The 18,044-nt window shown below is 39.7% G+C and overlaps 1 protein-coding gene across 2 annotated transcripts in view; it reads right to left on the bottom strand.

The window, feature by feature from the left end:
• The window catches only part of MARCHF1 (membrane associated ring-CH-type finger 1), a 414,802-nt gene that overhangs the window by 5,802 nt on the left and 390,956 nt on the right, over positions 1–18,044 (bottom strand). For both annotated transcript variants that reach the window (XM_044681554.1, XM_044681555.1), the window contains one exon: positions 15,644–15,791. In XM_044681554.1, the coding sequence (XP_044537489.1) occupies positions 15,644–15,791 (148 nt within the window). The remainder of the gene's footprint in view (positions 1–15,643; positions 15,792–18,044) is intronic.

Here is an 18,044-nt window from a genome sequence, read left to right as displayed (position 1 = left end):
AGTGTTTCCTTCTGCATTTTGATCTAAGGCTTACTTACACTGTAGTTCAAATGGATAGTACTTTTAAGAACCTGTGTGGCCATATTGCAAAGACAGTCTTGGGCATTTTCCTTCCCATTATCTGTTTATAACTTGAGTAACTCACAGTTTTCAATGTCCTAAAAACCATCGCCAATGTCAGCGGAAAGGGCACATCAAAATACTGATGAGTTTAATTTTCAAGAGTGGTTTAGTGTCAGCCTGGGAGAGTATTGCTTCTGCAGTAAAAGCTGGTTTATCTGGCATTATTTCAATTGAACTTCTGTTAAATGACATGTCTGCACATTTACAATACCATGAAACCAGTACACCAAATGGTGACCCTGAATGAATCATCAGAGAAAGATTTCATTGTGTCCAGTAGACCTTTAAGTGGATTTCATTCTACTTTAATCCTTTGGAAATGGCTAATAAATGGATGGCCTGAATGCTAACTGTCAATTAGCAAGAATATTTGATTATAGGAACCTTTTTCTTCATGATCCAAAATCATCACATAGTTGGTGTTCAATAAATGTTTGTTGACTAATATAATTGCCTTTCTCTAAATGTGGTAACTGTTTTATCTTATTTCTCCTATTTTATAGCATACTTAGCAGACCAGCCAGATTTCTTCCCCAATGTGAGACTGAAGATAGATAGTCTTGGCATCTAAATTCATAAAGTAGAAGCAATTGCTTTATATTTAATACTGGAGTGGTAAATAGAAAAAGGACGTTTTCCATAAAAATCTCAAGCTTAAAATATAACACTTGTTCTATTTAAATTTTAGTTGTAAAAATTATTGTTGGAATTGAATTACAGCTACCATGCCCTCTCCCCCTTGCTAACACTGGGAGAAAGACCACATAAATATCATCTGTCCCCTTCTAAAGGGAGGCATCAGTTCCAAGGATGGGATGAGAATATATCCAGACATAACATAACTGATAGAAAATAAAAAGAATCAGCATACTTTTTTTTTTTGAATAAAGGAGTCAGGAACCAGATTGTAAAGGACTTTAAATGCCAAATGAAGTATTTGTTTAATCCTATGGGCAAAAGGGAACCACTGCAGCTCCTTAGGCAAGGCAGTGACATATTTAGACTTTAAGAAGATTGTTTTGGTAGCTCTGAACAGAGAAGAAAAACTAGAAAGTCAGAGTCATTCAGCTCCTGTTGCAGGGATCCAAGTGAAAAAGAATGAGGGCTCTGGAATGAAGTTGGGTGGAAGGAGGGAGAGCAGGTGTGTAAGGTGTTATGGAGCGAGAATTGAAAACATTTGCTAACTGATGGTCCAGGTATGGGTAGATAATGAGAGAGAAGGGTTAGTGGAGGTTGCACACCTGAGTGACTGGAAGGATGATGGATGGCAGGACTGGAAGGAAGAATCACAACAGACATAGGGCAGTCTGGGCTTAGTTGTAACCTACTGAGACTGCAGATGCTTTCATTAGACAAAGGCAGGAAAGGTCCAGGCAAGATTGCCCAGTTATAGCCTATGAATTTGCTGTTCCTGTCCACATCTTTGAAAATCATTTAAAATTTGAAAGCTGCTATTCTTGATTAATTGCTTTATACCATCAGTCTGGCTTTCTTTAATTTTGCTCTTCTTGGCAGTCAGCTCAACTAATGGATTCAGTGTATTTTTCTTAATGGACAAAATGTTCTCTGGCCTGTATGGAACCTGGGAAGTGTTTAAGTCACCCTTCTCCCCCACACTAATAGTGGTTTTGTTTCAAATGACTTTTTTAAGTGAACAATTAATAATTCCCATTGAATGAGGGCTTCTTTGGAATCAGAATAGATAGCTGCTTTAGCCTTGAATAATTTTCTTTTTCCTTCTGTGATGCCTTCAACAAACCAGAGAATCACACAATATTCAAGCTGGAAAGGAATCCATTAAGAACATCTAGCCCTGGGGGCACCTGGGTAGCTCAGTGGATTGAGAGTCAGGCCTAGAAATGGGAGGTCCTAGGTTCAAATCTGACCTCAGACACTGCCCAGCTGTGTGACCTTGGGCAAGTCACTTGACCCCCATTGCCTACCCTTACCACTCTTCTGCCTTGGAGCCAATACACAGTATTGAGTCCAAGAGGGAAGGTAAGGGCCCTAAAATAAATAAAGGAAGGAAGGAAGGAAGAAAGGAAGGAAGGAACCAATAAATAGCCTATCTATAATTTTTCTCCAGGAGGGGAGATTCCAAATCTGTGGTTCCCACTAAGAAAATTCTTTCTCCTAATGGAGATCTGCACTTGCACTTCATTTCATAGTTGTAGGAAGTTGTATGAGAATACCGGTAATGACTTTTCCAGAGCGTCCTGACTCTAAAGTGAGTGCTCTATATTAATCACATATATTAGTCCTACATAAGTAGTCATGTGGACTAACAGGTGGCATTCTGGAGAAGATCTATATTCCTTTGTGATGAATGAACAGTGATATTCCTGGGAAGAGTCCTGCTCTCTACCCTATTCGCCTTTCTTGTGAACAGTGATTTCCTCTTAAAAAAAGCAAAACAAAACACATAAATAATGCATCATAGCAATCCACCAGAATGCTTGAATTAGAGGAACTGAAGATAAAGGAGGAGGCACAGTTGTTCCCAAAATTGGGATTTGGCAATATAGTATAATCTCAGATGTGCTCATGCTTCATGTAATATAAATTTAATTTTCTTTCATCACAGGAGAGGGGAAAGCATCTGGGGCATCATAAAATATTTAATCTAAGAGAAAAACAAGTCTAGGATGCATGCAGTACCAATTGTAGTTTGGTTTTTCATGTAGACTTTTGTCAGGGCAGAACAAGGGACTCCTCTGTTTATACCCAACTTCATTTTGGGCTGAACAATTTATTTGCCTTCAAACATTCTTGAAGGAGTTCAAGACTGATTCATTTTAAACTGTTTTGACTTATAAATTACACTAAGAATTTCACCATTCTTTCAAAATCTTTTCAGCAAATCCAGTAAAAGTTGTCATAGTGCCAATACTGGGGATGGATTAAGCCAATAACGGCCATACTAACACTGGTTGTATGTCAATACTTCAATGAACTGTGATTATGTCAGTGTGGGACCTGCCTCTCTGAAACATATCACCACTCTTCTTCACTAGGTGAACTTCATGATTGCTGTGGCTCGGCGGAAAAGCCATCACTTATAAGCTAGCCCTTAGAAGGGGTAAGGCTCTTCAAACTTAGCTGGGTTGCTCTCAGGATACACAGCAGTTCTTCAGTGGGCTCCTACATTCCCATCATGGAAGGAGGCATACTTTTTCAGGACCTGGGATCACCACCATGCCACAATTAAGCATTAGACTTGAGTGATGGTCCAAGATACAGAATAATTTACCCTTCGGTCAAGCCTAATTTTTAATCAAAACTGGAAAATGTGAACTGTAGTATTCTATTTCTTAGCCTGAGGCCAATTACATTCATTCAACAACTGCTCTGTGTGCACTATGCCAAGCACCAAGGGAGTTACAAAGCAATAACCACTGCTTTACTAAAATTTATGATCGAGGAGGGAAAACCAAACATGGGTAGAAATAACCAAATTATGAATTGAATATGAAAATACAGTGCAAGGGGGTTTGGAAGTCCCAAAGGAACTCAGAAACAGTGAGGTAAGAGGTAAGAGCCTGGATTCAGACTCAGAAGACCTGGATCAGAATCCCTTCCCTGCTACTTAACCACTTTGGCTAAGGCATAACAGTCCTAGGTCTTATCCATAACCTCAAAATAAAGGGCAAAAAAAGCTGTCTTCTATACTTGTTGCTTTCACTTTCTCTTCTCACTCACTCACTTCCCAACCCTTTTAAAGTCTGATTTCCAGTCTCTTTGCAAAACTGAATCTTCCCTCTCCAGAGGTATCACTGGCTTCTCAATTGCAAAATCCAGTGACCTTTCTCATTAACCTCATCAACTCTTATCATCTCTCTTTTGAATGATTCCCAGATGTATATAACGTCCTGAGCCCTAGTCACCAAAGAACTTTTGGACAGTTCTGATGTGCAATCAGCAGTGATATGAAACTTGAATAGAAAACACCATAAATTAACATTATCTATGGCCTTTTGTATTTTTATTTATTTTGTTTCCAATTACATTTTAATCTGCTTCAGCCACACTTTGGAGTGTCCAGGTAGAGTATTTGATACATCTTTCCTACACATTTCTAAAACTCAATCTATCAAATAAACAACTATTTATTGAGCACCAACAATGTGCCCAACAATATGCTAAGCACTGGGGTTATAAGAAAAGGCAAAAAATGGTCTCTTCTGTCCTAAGGACTTCCCAGTCCAATGTCCAAAACACAATCTTTTTCTTTAATGATATGCCTTTCTTCCAAATGTCCCTATTTCTTTGGAAATAGCCCTTCTAGTACAATCTTGCTCTTATTTTTCCTACGAAATGCCGGGTGCAGAAAACGTGCTAAGTTGTATTAGTTAAGGGAAGTTCCTCCTCTGGGAATTAATACCAAGGAAGCTAAAGGTCTGGCCTCTATCACAAAAATTGCCTCAAGGACTTTTAAAGTCTAGTGGGGAAAGGAATATATAATGGAAACAAAGCACATGCATTATTCTTTGAAGAAGAGGCTCAATTAGCTATGGAGATCAGGAAGGATTTTTCAAAGACAGTGCTACCTAGTCTAAAGATAGGAGGTAAAAGGTTTTGGGGAAGGTTATGGGATGGCCAATTCAAGAAACAGCAAGCAGGAACTTAGAATTTGGCTGGAACATAGAGTGCATGAAAGAAAGTAATGAGAAATATACCCTGAAAGGTAGACTGGAGCCAGATTTCAAATGGCTTTAAATGCCAGGATGAGGAGTTTCTACTTTGATCTCAGTGGCAGTTGGCAGCCCCTTGTGATTTTTGAGCAATGGAGTGACTCAGTGAAACTGAGTTTTCAAGATGATTTAGGAAACAATAGCCTACTTACTCAATAACAGTATTCCTCAGGCACCATATACTACAGGAAAGGCAAACTGAGGCCAAATTTTGAAGGAATTAAAATGCCACAGATCTTGAGCATCAGTGTAACAGAGTAGAATTATCATCCCATTTGGAATCAGAAATTGTAGGATCAAATATTGACCTTGCCACTATTTGTACATTAACTTTGTTCAAGTCATTTAGCCTTTATTTGCTTCCTCAGAAAAAATGAGTTCTATATCCCATGATCATATGATTTTATTCATTAGCAAAAAGGGAACCATTGAGGGCTCTTGAGCAAGATGTTAGAATTATCTGTTTATATGTTAACATTAATCTAGTAATGGAATATGCCAGATAAGTTGGAGAAGAGAAGAGGCTGTAGTACTGGAGAACATTAAAAAGCCTAGTTGCTATTTAGTCATAGAACTTTGGATTTGGAAAGAACCTTCAGAGACCAGATAGTCCAATACTATTTTGCAGAGCATGGAAATGAGGCCCCTAAAGGGCTAACTAATGGGGTCTTGTCAGGACTAATACTTGGAATTTAATGTTGTTCCTATCATACTATACCACATCTCTTGCCATGTTGGAAAGTAGAAGCCTAGATTACAACTAAACCCAGGGTTGTGTTGGTGGTAGACAAAAGAGAACGATTGGGTGTCGCTGAGTAAGTAAAAATGTTAGAAGTAGGCATTGCACTGTGGTGTCATGGAAAGAGCCCTGGGCTGGGAACTGGAGGCGCTGGGTTTGAGACCGAGCATTGCTAGCACTGGATCTTGGTTTCCTTCTCTATAAAAAGGAAAGCATCAGACAAAATGGCGTCCATGACACCTTCTAGCTCCAAGTGGAGCTACTTTTGGATTCTGATTTCATATCACTTGCCATCTCGTGCACAATGTTCTTTCTAAGCAATTTCCCTCATTCGCCAGGACATGACTGTCTCTGTACTGACACAGACCACAATGAGCACTTAGAATGAGCTCCCTGTCTCCATTTCTGCTTTTGGAATCCTTCCTTTCCTTTAGGGTACAGCTCTAATACCAAATCTTTTCTGTAGTCTTAACTGTTTCCCACAGCTGCAAATATTCTGTCCCTTTTCAAAGTATTATAAAGCATTCTATCCCTCCTAATCTTGAACACTGCCTAGCTGTGTACCCAAAGAGCAGCATGAAATGGTGGAAAGGGCTCTGGCTTTGGACAAATCACTTACCCTCTCTAGCCCCGTCTTCTCATTGCTGAAGGAATGAGGATGCTGGGCTAGATCAGAGGTGTTAGCCACAAGCTGGCTACATTCCAGAGTGACCACAGTAAAGAGTAATTAGGAAAAATCTAACCAAATAAAAAAAATTAAGGAAGACACATTATAGGTGGTTTTCTAAGTCCATACAACCCACAAGGATCCAAGGTTTAGTGACCCCTGTTTCTATTTGAGTTTGACACCGCTGGACTCCGTAATCTTCAGCATCTAAATCTGTGAGCTAATGATTCTTTGTGTACTATTTCCACGACCAACACAACGTTGCTCTTCCAGAGAACATGGAACATGTAATTATTTTTGTAATCCTGGTGCCTAGTCCCCTGACTTGTAGGTGCTCTATAAATGTTGGAATAAATTGTATCCTATATCCTAGACCTAATGAAAATGGGAGGAGAGAGAGAGATGTCAAAGGTAAAGAAAGGTTCAGTCCTTGAGAAGGCTATGAATACTAAATGAAGGTTTCCCTCCATCCCCAAAGAAAAGATGCCCCTGTTTTAACAAATAGCACCTGTCTGTATTCTTTCCCTGTCTGACACTGCATCAGCGGCCTGCTAGGAATAATTCTTGTGTATCAAAAGAGTTTTAAAAACCCATCTAAAGTTTTCCATGATTTGGGCAGACTTCCAGGGGCAGAAGGCTCAGCCTAAGCACCAGTGGCCACAGCCATTTGTGAAACCTGATAAGTGATGTGCGTCTCCTAGTAACAAGCCTTGGGTAATCATGGGGAGAGAAAAACCTCCTCGTGTTATCATTTGTACGTGAGCAGGGGTTTAGACTCGAGCTAGCCCTCCCCCAGCCCCTTAATATAATTTGTCTACATGGAATTAGAGATTAAACATATGATAGGATAAGAACCTGGCTGCCTGAAATCCAATCAGGAAACATTTTCTCTGGGAAACTGGATAGTAACTCACTGACAGCCAATCAGGGGGCCCCCGTCTGGATGTTCTGTCCCCACTGCAGCAGCCAGAAATGCGTATTCTGAAACAAATGAACGTTAGGCCTGGGAGCTAAAAAGCAAAACAAAAAAAGAGGCCATAAAACGGGGAAGCCAAATTGGACACTGAATGATCCGGCCATCCACACTCATTTCATTATATCCTAATTGCAATTTTGCCTGTCACCAGGTAGAACTATACAGAGACCATGAAATATTAACCCCCTTTCCTTGGTGGGCATTACTGAGAGGAAGAAGGGAGACTTTCTTGGCAGAGTAATCTTATTTGGGAAGGTAGTGTGGGTGCAGAAGAGGCAGAGATGGGGGGAAAGGGGGAGCTTATACCAAGATGTCCAAGGAAGTCAGGGAGCAGAGGGATGGAGATGTGAGATCCAAACTCTCTGAACCTTGCTCAATCCATCCTTTGAGTAGAGATAAAACACAAAAGAACTTAGAAAGGGGGGGGGGCTTTCTTTCAGTGAAAAGACACCCCTCAAGCTCTTCTCTGTCTTATCAGCAAAGACAAACCTAATATAATAGAACTTAGACTCAATAAAAATCCAACAAACATTTGGTGCCTACTGTGTGCAGAACATAATAACCTGGTAAGGTCCCCAACTTCCTTGAATTAGTAAAGGGAGACATGGTGCCTTTACAAATAATCATCATACCTATAATACATAAGATGCAAACCTAGATTTTCTCTGAGATGGGGAGGGAAATAGGAAAGACTTTCTGAAGGAGCTAGTATTGGGCTTCAAAAGATGAGTAGGAAGAATTTAATAGGTGTTTGAGTGAAGAAGTTCTAGACAGGAGTAGGGACAAGTATGGCCAAAGGCATGGATGAGTAAATTAATAAATGAAAAAACATTCATTGAGCATTGGATAGTTGGGTATCTGGTACTGTGCTTATTGACAAGACACAAATACAAAAGGCGAACTCATGAGCTTTAATTTTTTTTCCCCCAGTGGGAAACCATATCATAAACTCTTTCTTCTGTCTAGCAAGTCTCTGTCCTTAAAGAGTTTGCTTTGTAAAACCCTTACCTAATGTTTTAGTATCAAGTCAAGTGGCAAGAACTAGGCAACTGGGGTTAAATGACTTGCCTACAGTCACCTTTAGAGGTGTCTGAGGCCAAATTTGAACCCAGGTCCTCCAAACTTCAGCCCTGGTGTTTTATCCACTGCACTATCTAGCAGCCCCAAGAGTTTGCTTTCTAATGGGAAAGAGACTCCCTTATATATGGGAGAGTAGACTGAGAAAGTGTTTTGGTCTGAGACATCATAGGAATAGTGATTAGAACAATAAGGTAAGCAATGAAGACAGCTTTCTGGAACCAACAGTTGTGATGATATGATTTCATGTCCCAGATTAGGAGGGTCATCAACTAGGATAGTTTAACACCTAAGGGTGCCATGGGGAAAGCATAGTGTTTCCTGGACCCTTTGGCAGGGAAAACTGAGAAAAGGCTGGGAAGGTAGGCTGGTGCCATTTTGTAGCCTTGAATTCTAAGTTAAAAGTTTGGACTGAACTGATAATTAGAATCAATTTAAACTGGTCATTAAAATGACATGGCCCTTCCCAGATCTATGATAAAGGAAGAGTAACCTGAAGGACAAGTGAGAAGACTTGTTAGGCAAGTAGCTAATAGAACAAGCCCGCCACATAGTAGTAGGTAATGCTTGTTGAACTTTAGCAAAGTTGCAGGGTACAAGATAAACTCACATAAATCATCAGCATTTCTATATATTTCCAACAAAACTCAGCAGCAAGATTTAGAAAGAGAAACACCATTTAAAACCATTCTAGACAATATAAAATATTTAGGAATCGGTCTGCCAAGACAAACACAGGAACTATAGGAACACAATTACAAAACACTTGTCACACAATTAAAACTAGATCTAAATAATTGGAAAAACTAACTGCTCATGAGTAGGACGAGCTAACATAATAAAGATGACCATTCTACCCAAATTAATTTACTTATTCAGTGCCATACCTATCAAACTACCAAAAAACTTTTTTATGGAATTAGAAGAAAAATATAACAAAGTTCATCTGGAAGGACAAAAGATCAAGAATATCAAGGGAAATAATGAAAAAAAAATGTGAAGGAAGGGGGCCTAGCAGTACCAGATATTAAACTATACTATAAAGCAGCAGTCATCAAAACAATATGGGTACTGGCTAAGAGAAAGAAGGGAGGATCAGGGGAATAGAATTGGGGTAAATGACTTCAGCAAGCTAGTGTTCGATAAATTGCTTGTTGAAAGAACATTATACAGAGCAATAGACATATTGTCAAATGAATGGTTTGTGTATGTCTTCCTCCAGAGAAAGAACTGATCAACAGAAAAAAGCAAGACATTGTTTTTATATTCATGTTATCTTTTTGTGGAATGATGACTTCTCTAATAGGGAAAGGAGGAAGACCTAACTTCACTATAACAACAACAAAATTCTTTTAAAAGAATATAATTCAAGCTAAAACTTCAACGACTACTTTAGTTGTACTGATTGATACTGCAATAGTTGAAATGAGTGGGAATGAGTGGCCTTGCAGTCTCTGCTGAATAAGAGAAGAAGGAACAGAAAAGAGATGTTGAAATGATAATGACATTTATATTGCTCTTTAAGGTGTTTGCAAAGGGCTTCACGTATATTACTCTTTTAATCCTCAATAACTCTGGAATAGATCCTTTATCATCCTAATTTTAGAGATGAGGAAACAGATTGAGAATTTAAATGATTTGTCCTGGATCACACAGCAAGGTAGAATCTGAGATCTTCAAGTCTTGACTCCAGATTCAGCACTTTACCCATTACTATGCTAAGCTGCCTTGGTTCTTTATGGAAAGAAAGAAGAAAAGAGGAGTCAAAAGAAATAAGAGACTGAGAGAATGAATTATGTCTATTACTGCCTACTATAAATATGAAGACAGAGAGAAGGAGAAGTAGTCTTTGGGGAAAATATAAGAAGTTCAGTTTTAGAGAAGACTGTATTTAAGTTGCTGATGAGAGGCAAAGCCAACAGGTAGCTGGAGAGGCACAGTGAGAAAGCTCAACAGAGATACCAGGTGGGAGATAAAAATGTGAAAATTACATGCAAAGGAGTGATTGCTGAAGTGAATGAGAGGAAGAGAGTGACCAACCAAGAAGAGAGGGCTGAGGACAATGTAGAGGAACCTATTTAAAGGACTGGGAGAAGGAAGAAGGATTTGGCAAAGTAGCCACAGAAAAGATAGGGGGAATGGGTGATGTTTCAGAAATCAGACTAAGAAGGAAAATCCAGAAGGAGGTGACCTATAGTCTCCAATGCTACCTTAAAGATGATAGCCTAATTCAGTTCACTTAAATTTGAGAAACATTCAGGCATTTTATTTGCCTACAATGTGCAAGGGCCATTGCTAAGCCCTGGGAATACAGAGATGAAAAAAGTGACATCATCCCTGCCCTTAAGGAGCTTCCATTTTATTCTAGATATAGATACTAAGTACACACATGTAGTGAGCTCCTCTTTCTTACCTTTATTCAGGAGAAAACCCTCCAGAAGATAGTCTTCTTCTCTACCCTTTTCTCATCCTTGGTTGGAGTAGAAAATTAAACATGGGGGGGGGGGGGGGGGGGGGCTACTGGTAGCCTCACTAACTATGGTGAGAGAAGTTGCCACTGAATCAGTGCAATGGGCTCGACTAGATTCAGGTTCTAAGAACGACATTATTCTCTTTGGTCTTGTTGGATCTGCCCTTGGCCAGGCTTCTCTTTAGTCAGTAAATAGACCAGTAAACCAGAGGGCTTCTGGCTCATGGATTGTGCAGAGGTAAAATGCTCACTTCCCTTTTCCCTTCTCCTTTCATGGAGCTTTTTTGGTATTCTCAAAACTCCATGGCCCTTGGAGACAAGATCTTGCAGCAGAGATGGAGTAGGGAAAGCATCTAGCAGGAATGGGTTCCAAGATGGCTGGTTCACCAGCAAGTAGGTAATCCAGGCCCTCTGAACAAAAACAAAACATTTACGGACATCTACAAGGAGCAGTTTGGAAATCATGGTCTAAATTCATGTCCCACATCATTTTATATGTAATAAGGCTCTCATGTTAAAAGCTTAGCTAACAGGACCTCATTTTACCGATGAAAAAACCCAGGTTTTAAAAACCTCACTGGCAAGTGGTTGAGGCAGGATTGGAAACTTGGGGCTGATGACTTCAGGCTCTCCTGGATCTAGAGGCTAATGAAGGATTTTTGTCCCTGTCTATACCTAAAGTTCATGTGGCGAGATTGGAAAGGTTCATTTTGTTCAGAAAATGATAAGAGCTCACTAGCACTTATAAAATGCTGCTGTCAGAGCCTTCAGCTCTGAAAGGAGCCACTTTCATTCACACAGAACTAACGTCAATAAGATTTTTTTTTTGAATGCCTAGGATACCAGCTAGCATGCGTTGCTGCCACCAAGAGGGCAGATTCTGCTATTTTTTTTTTTCTTTACTGCAGCAAAACAAGAGAGATAAATAAGCTCAACAGCAAAAGTCTTTTTTTTTTTTTTGGGGGGGGGGGAAGAATGGAGTTAATATCTTTTCATCATTAGACATTATGATTTGGGATATATGTAGAAATGTCTCACCATAGAATTCTTTGGAAAATTTTGGCTTTTGGACTCACCCAACCTTGTCTACCCCATTAATTTGTATTCCTTGTTGGATTCTGCAGCAAAAGCAGGCTTGGGAAATCAAGAGGAGTCCATCTTGGCTCTATGCTAGGGAGCACCTTCAGGAACAAATGCAAACTGAATGTTTTATAGAAGCCTTTTCTAGCTCTGTTCCGAACATGGCTCCCTCTTCTCTCTCTGGGTGGCAGTTTATTACAAGCTTTTTTTAAAAAAAAGTGCAGAACTTCCCAAGTGCTGGTACAGTTTCAGTTTTTCTAATTTCCATGCAGCTGCAGTGAGGAAATATGGAATTGAAACACTCCATCAGGTTATATAAGAATAGCCCGAAAGGTAATAATGGAAGAGCTACTGGGTTATGCCTTTCTTGCATTTAAAAAATAATATGGCTTTAACAGATTTGTTCTTTAAAATGAGCACCAGAGAAGCCCCACAACATAGTATAGCATAAATAATGCAGGAGTCAGAGGATCTGGGTTCAAATTCCATCTCTGGTTATTCCCATTTGTCTGTCTTTTGAGTTTAATATTCCAGGGGGTGGGGTTCATATTGGAGGAGGCTGGAGGAGGCTGGAGTAGACTAGAAAAATAAGGAGCTCTAATATACCTAATAAAATGACTAAATACTCGGACCCAGGCAAATCACTTAACGAATCTACGGCTCAGTTGCCTTATCTGTAAAATGGTAGCACCAACCTGTCTCCCAGGGTGGTTGTTATGAGGATTAAGTGACAGATGCCTTCAAAATGCTAGTATTATGGTCATTTGAACATTTGTTGGATCTAGTCCCAGAAATCCAGCCCAAACCCCTCATTTTGCATAAGATGATAGTGAGGTTAGAACCCAAGGTCACTGAACTTTTTAAGTAGCAAGATTTGACTCCAAGTTCTTTTACTCCAAGTTCAACGTTTTTCCCAAAGCTAAAACTGGGAACAGGTAAGATGGGCAGTCAAGTAGGGCCCAAGTTATACCGTGATTCCATTTCTAGTTCTTTTCCAGAAGTAAAGGAACACAAAAAAGACCCTTGGAAGCTGTGGGTGAGTCATGCCTGCAGAGGAAGGAGGAGGAGTGTGATTCTGCAGGTATGAGACTATGACCTTGGCTTTGGGACAAGTCTGACCTTCAAGGCACTTACATTCTGTAAGGGGATAAAACATAAGCACATAAATATATTACAAAGTAAAGCTAGACAATTTGAGGGGGATAAAACACTTAGCAGCTAGGGGAATCAGGAAATGAGATGAAGGTGGCATTTGAGCTGGACTTTAAAAGAAATTGGTGATTCCCAGAGGCAAAAGGGATTGCATTCTCGGGCAAAAGGGACAACCTTTACAAAGACACAAAGATGAGAAATACAATTTCGTGTGTGAGGAATAGTGAAAAGACTACTTTGATTGGAACACAGACTGAGGTAGAGAAAATGTATAATAAGCCTTAAATGTGGGAGCCAGATTGTTACGATTTTTACATGCCAGAGGAAATTGTATTTGTTCAAAGAAGTCCTAGGAAGCCATTGCATTTTACTGAGCAAAGAAGAAACACAGTCAAACCTGACCTTGTGAAAATCACTCGGGAAGATGGCTGTGGAGATAGAGAAAGAGACTTCAGACTGGAGGAGCAATTAAGAAGCTGTTGCACAGAACAGATTAGAGCCGACAAGGGGTGGTGACGACTGGGGTGGTGGCCATGTGAGAGGAGAGGAGGGGATGGATAAGGGAATGTGGAGGTACAATCAGTAAGACTTGGCAACTGATTCAATGTGTTGCAGTAGAGTGGGGAGTCCAAGGCAGTGTCAAAGTTTTAAACCCAGTAGACTGGAGAGATGATGGTACCCTCGGCAGAAAAGGAAGTTGAGAGGAGGGATGGATTTGATAGGAAAAGATGAATTCTGTTTTGGAAATGTTGAGCTTGAATTATGGTAAAATGGACCTCAGGAGAGACTAGGGATGGTTTTAAATATCTGAGACTGAGCTACATAAAGGTGGCAATTGAAACAATGGGAGGTTCATTTAGAGGGTAAAGAGAAGAGGATGATCTTGGAATGATCTTTGAGGTACACTTACATTTAGGGACAGGATATGGAGGATGAGTAGAGCAAAAAAATGTCGCAAAAGCCCAGAAAGGAGAGAGTACACAGGAAAAGAGGGTGGTCAATGATGTCAAATGCTATGGAAAAATCAAGATGGAGGGCAGCTGGGTGGCTCAGCGGATTGAGAGCCAAGCCTAGAGACAGGAGGTCCTAGGTTCAAATCTGGCCTCAGACACTTCCCAGCTGTGTGACCTTGGGCAAGTCACTTGACCCCCATTGTCTAGCCTTTACTGCTCTTTGCCTTAGAACCAATACACAATATCAATTCTAAGATGGAAGGTAAGGGTTCTTAAAAAAATCAAAATGGATGAGGATTGGGAAGAGATCATTGGTTTTAGAAATTAAGAGATCACTGATAATTTTGGAGGGATGATAATATTGAGACCATTTGCAAGAGGAAGTGATGTAATGACAAGTATAAACAGCTTTTTTTTTTTTTTAAGGAATTTGACTAAGAAAGGGAAAGATAACAAATAATACTGATGATGGTAGGTTGTAGTGAGCATGAAGGAGGGTTAGTTATGTATCTAATCAGTGGGGAAGTAGAGAGGAAGAGACTAAAGATGAGAATGCAGATGACTGAACTTGAATGGAAGAGATAGGAAAGAAAGGAGTCAAAGTTAGAAGTAGAAGTCTGGCTTGATGAGAAGACCCACTTCATTAGAGATTGGAGTAAAGAAAAAAACAAAACAAAACAGGAAAGATGTTAAAGAGTTTTAAAACAGCTAGGAGGTTAAGTGGATTTAGAGCCAGGCCTAGAGATGGGAGATACTGGGTTCAAATCTGACTTCAAACATTTTCTAGCTGTATGTCCCAGGGCAAGTCATTTAACCACCATTGCCTAGTCTTTACTGCTCTTCTGCCTTGGAATGAAAATGCAGTATTGATTCTAAGATGGAAGGTAACGGTTTAAAAAAGAATAAAAAAGAATAATTAAAAACCGTGGAATAGGGAAAATAAGGGAGCTCATGGAGAATGGCCTCTAATTATCTTATTAAAGTACAAAATAAAGTCCTCTGCTGAGAGGATGGGGAGAGAAAGTAGTGTGAGAGGTTTGAGGAAAGAAGAGGAAGAAATAATCACCAGAAAACATCAGTAACCTAGCATCTTTGGCGCCATGATTTACTCTTTTGTTCATGTACCTTGGTTATGAGTTCTTTATATTTTTGTTCCTCCACTTGTATTCTCTAAGAAAGTCCAAATCTTCCCTTTGATAGACTCTATTTGTGGGAGAGGGTGCCCTGGATCTATGAGAGAAATGCTTCTTTGTTTATTATGACAATTCATGAAATGCTTTTGCTTTGAAGTCCTTGTTTCCCTTTAGCTTTTAAGGATTATCAGGAGTGAGAGCTAATGAGCTATGGCTTTAGGGGATCGTGACTGCAGATGTACAATATAAGCGTATTTTGACCCTGGGTAGCCATTCATTACAATTATGTGAATGAATTTATTATAGGTAGTTATTGCTCAGTGGTTAGGATCACTGGATCTGGAGTCAGGAAGATCCAAAGCTAGCCTTGGACACTTTCTAGCTTCATAACTTTGGGCAAGTCACTGAGCTTCTGATTGTCTGAAAGAAGGATCCACTGGAAAAGAAAATGACAAATCACTCCGCTGTGCTTGCTAAGGAAATCCCATGGACAGCCATGGTCCACGGGGTCCTGAAGAGTAAGACATGGCCGAACCGTAACGACGTGACTTTACTAATAGAGGAAGAAAGCCTCTGCCTTACCGTTGTCATTCCCTTGCTTGATTTCCTCCGCAGTCCGATCTATTAACACATACAAAGACCACACGACACAGGTGATAGCAATAATGTGGAATGTGACAGAGCAGACTATTTTCCTCCTCTCACTTGTCGTCATCTGTAGTTTCTCCCACTGTAATCAGAAGAGAAATAGATGCAAATGAAGTGCCAACAAGTCATACAAAAAGCTTACTAGTCCCTTCCACAGCTAGCTCCTAGGCTGTGACATCTAAATTAAAGGAAATCATCCAGTGGTTGGTTACAAATAGAAAGAACATTATTATCGTTATTTCCCCAAAGCATCTTTATAGTTTAGCATCAACCAGCACAATTCAATATAATCTGAGGAAATTGAAAACAATCAATTAGCCAATAAATCATTCCTTTCCCTTCCCTGTGATTTATAACCATTTCCTTTCTGGAGACCTTAATTTCCTCACTTGTAAAATGAGGTGATTGATCTAGGAATTTTCCCACTTCTAATACTTTATGATGTTGGGTATCAAGCATCTTTTTAAAAAATCTGATCCATGTCAGTGGTATCAAACTCAATTAGAAACAGGGCCACTCTACTGTGAACAAGGATTCTTGCTTGCACCTATCGCCATTGCCTGTATTTTATTGCATTTTTATTTATTTTATTAAATATATCCCAATTGCGTTTTAACCTGGTTATGCCCTGTTGGCTATGTGTTTCACATTTCTGGTCTATATCACAACTCTTACTATACTAGATTCTATATATTTTAATACTCAGAGTCCATGATTTTGCTTATGTGGGTGCTGCCTCCATCAATTCAAGGCCTCTCTGAGACTTATGAGCTCAATCTTACTGAGCTAATAAGACCGAACAAATGCAAAATTCTAGAAAACTGAGTAGGAAGCTTTTCTGAACTTGGGTAAGCTGGATCTTACAAGACTTATCAATTTCACAAGTCCATACGCAAAGCCTTTACACTTTGGTAGAACCTACTTGATTTTGTATTGTGTGAGCGTTCATCTCTATGCCATGACGAAGTACCAGAGGTGGACCTAAGTGGAGGACTAGCTTCTTTGTTGGAGGAACAATGTTGAAGAACTCAAAATCATTTTCAATGAAAATCTATAAAGAATGGAGCATGGTATCGTGGTCATCTATGAATGTACTTAGAGGATATTAGGCAGAACGACAGATCATCCAGATTATAGCTTACAATTTTCAATTGCGAGTCCATTTCTGGACATAGGAACCTTTCAAATTTTGTATAGTGAGAGAAAAACAGAGAATGAAGACTTTTGCTTAATCCAGGGGGCACCACATGCTTAGTCAGACACTTTCACTACTTCTGAACCTATTTCACTTTAATCACAATGTCTACCAGTTGACATCATCTCTTAACGGTGAACTTCATGAGAATAAATATCAGCCTAGGATTCAGTTTTACAACACTTTTTACTTTTGTACAGCACTTTATGGTCTACACACAACTGTCGCTACATTAATGCTCTTCATCTTCACAATGACTAAATTTAAGCAACGCAAATACTGTTGTCCCTGTTTTTATGACAGGAGATTGAAATCAATGGGACAGCTAGATGGCTCAGTGGATAGAAAAATCAGGCCTGGAGGTGGGAGGTCCTGGCTTCAAATCTGGTCTCAAACACTTTTTAGCTATGTGACCCTGGGAAAATCATTTTATCCCCATTGCCCAGCCCTTACCGCTCTTCTGCCTTGGAACTAATACACAGCATTGATTCTAATATTGAAGGTAAGGGTTTTAAAAAAAAGAAATCGAGATTGCAGGATTTACCTAAGGTTCACAGGTTCACAGGATTTAGAATAGGAAGAAATGTTAGAGACCAACTTCATCTTCTGTAGATAAAGAGTGGCTTTCCCAGTGTCTCACAGGGAATGGGTGAGAAATCCAGACTTGCACCCACATCTCCTTATTCCAAGTCCAATATTCATTTGAACTCTAAAAATATTGAATTTATGGCTGGGTTCAAAGTATTCTTGAAGGGAAAAAAAAACTGTAGTGGAGGATAAGTGCATCTCCACATTTGCAATGCAAACCATAAGAATTGGTCAAAATAGGTCACAGACTAAACTAATCCAATCCTAAATTACATTGAGTGGCAAGTTATCTCAGACAAGGGAGGTTCTGCTATACTCTACTCTAGTCAGACCAGATCTTGAGTATTGTTTGCTTCTGGGTGCCATATTTTAGGAAGGACACTGATGAGCTGGAGAGCTTCCTCCAGTGTTAGTGAAGGCTCCAAGACCATGCAAATCTAAGATTAGTTGAAGAGGCCAGGGATAGTTAGTCTGGAACAAAATTGGTGCTAGTACAGAAGTAGATCCTGATCACTCAAAGTACTTAAAAGGCAGTCACATAGAAGAGAAATT

This window comes from Gracilinanus agilis, chromosome 6 (assembly GCF_016433145.1).
Source record: "Gracilinanus agilis isolate LMUSP501 chromosome 6, AgileGrace, whole genome shotgun sequence".
In the NCBI taxonomy this organism is placed as follows: Eukaryota; Metazoa; Chordata; class Mammalia; order Didelphimorphia; family Didelphidae; genus Gracilinanus; species Gracilinanus agilis.
This window is presented reverse-complemented; position numbering and strand designations above follow the sequence as displayed.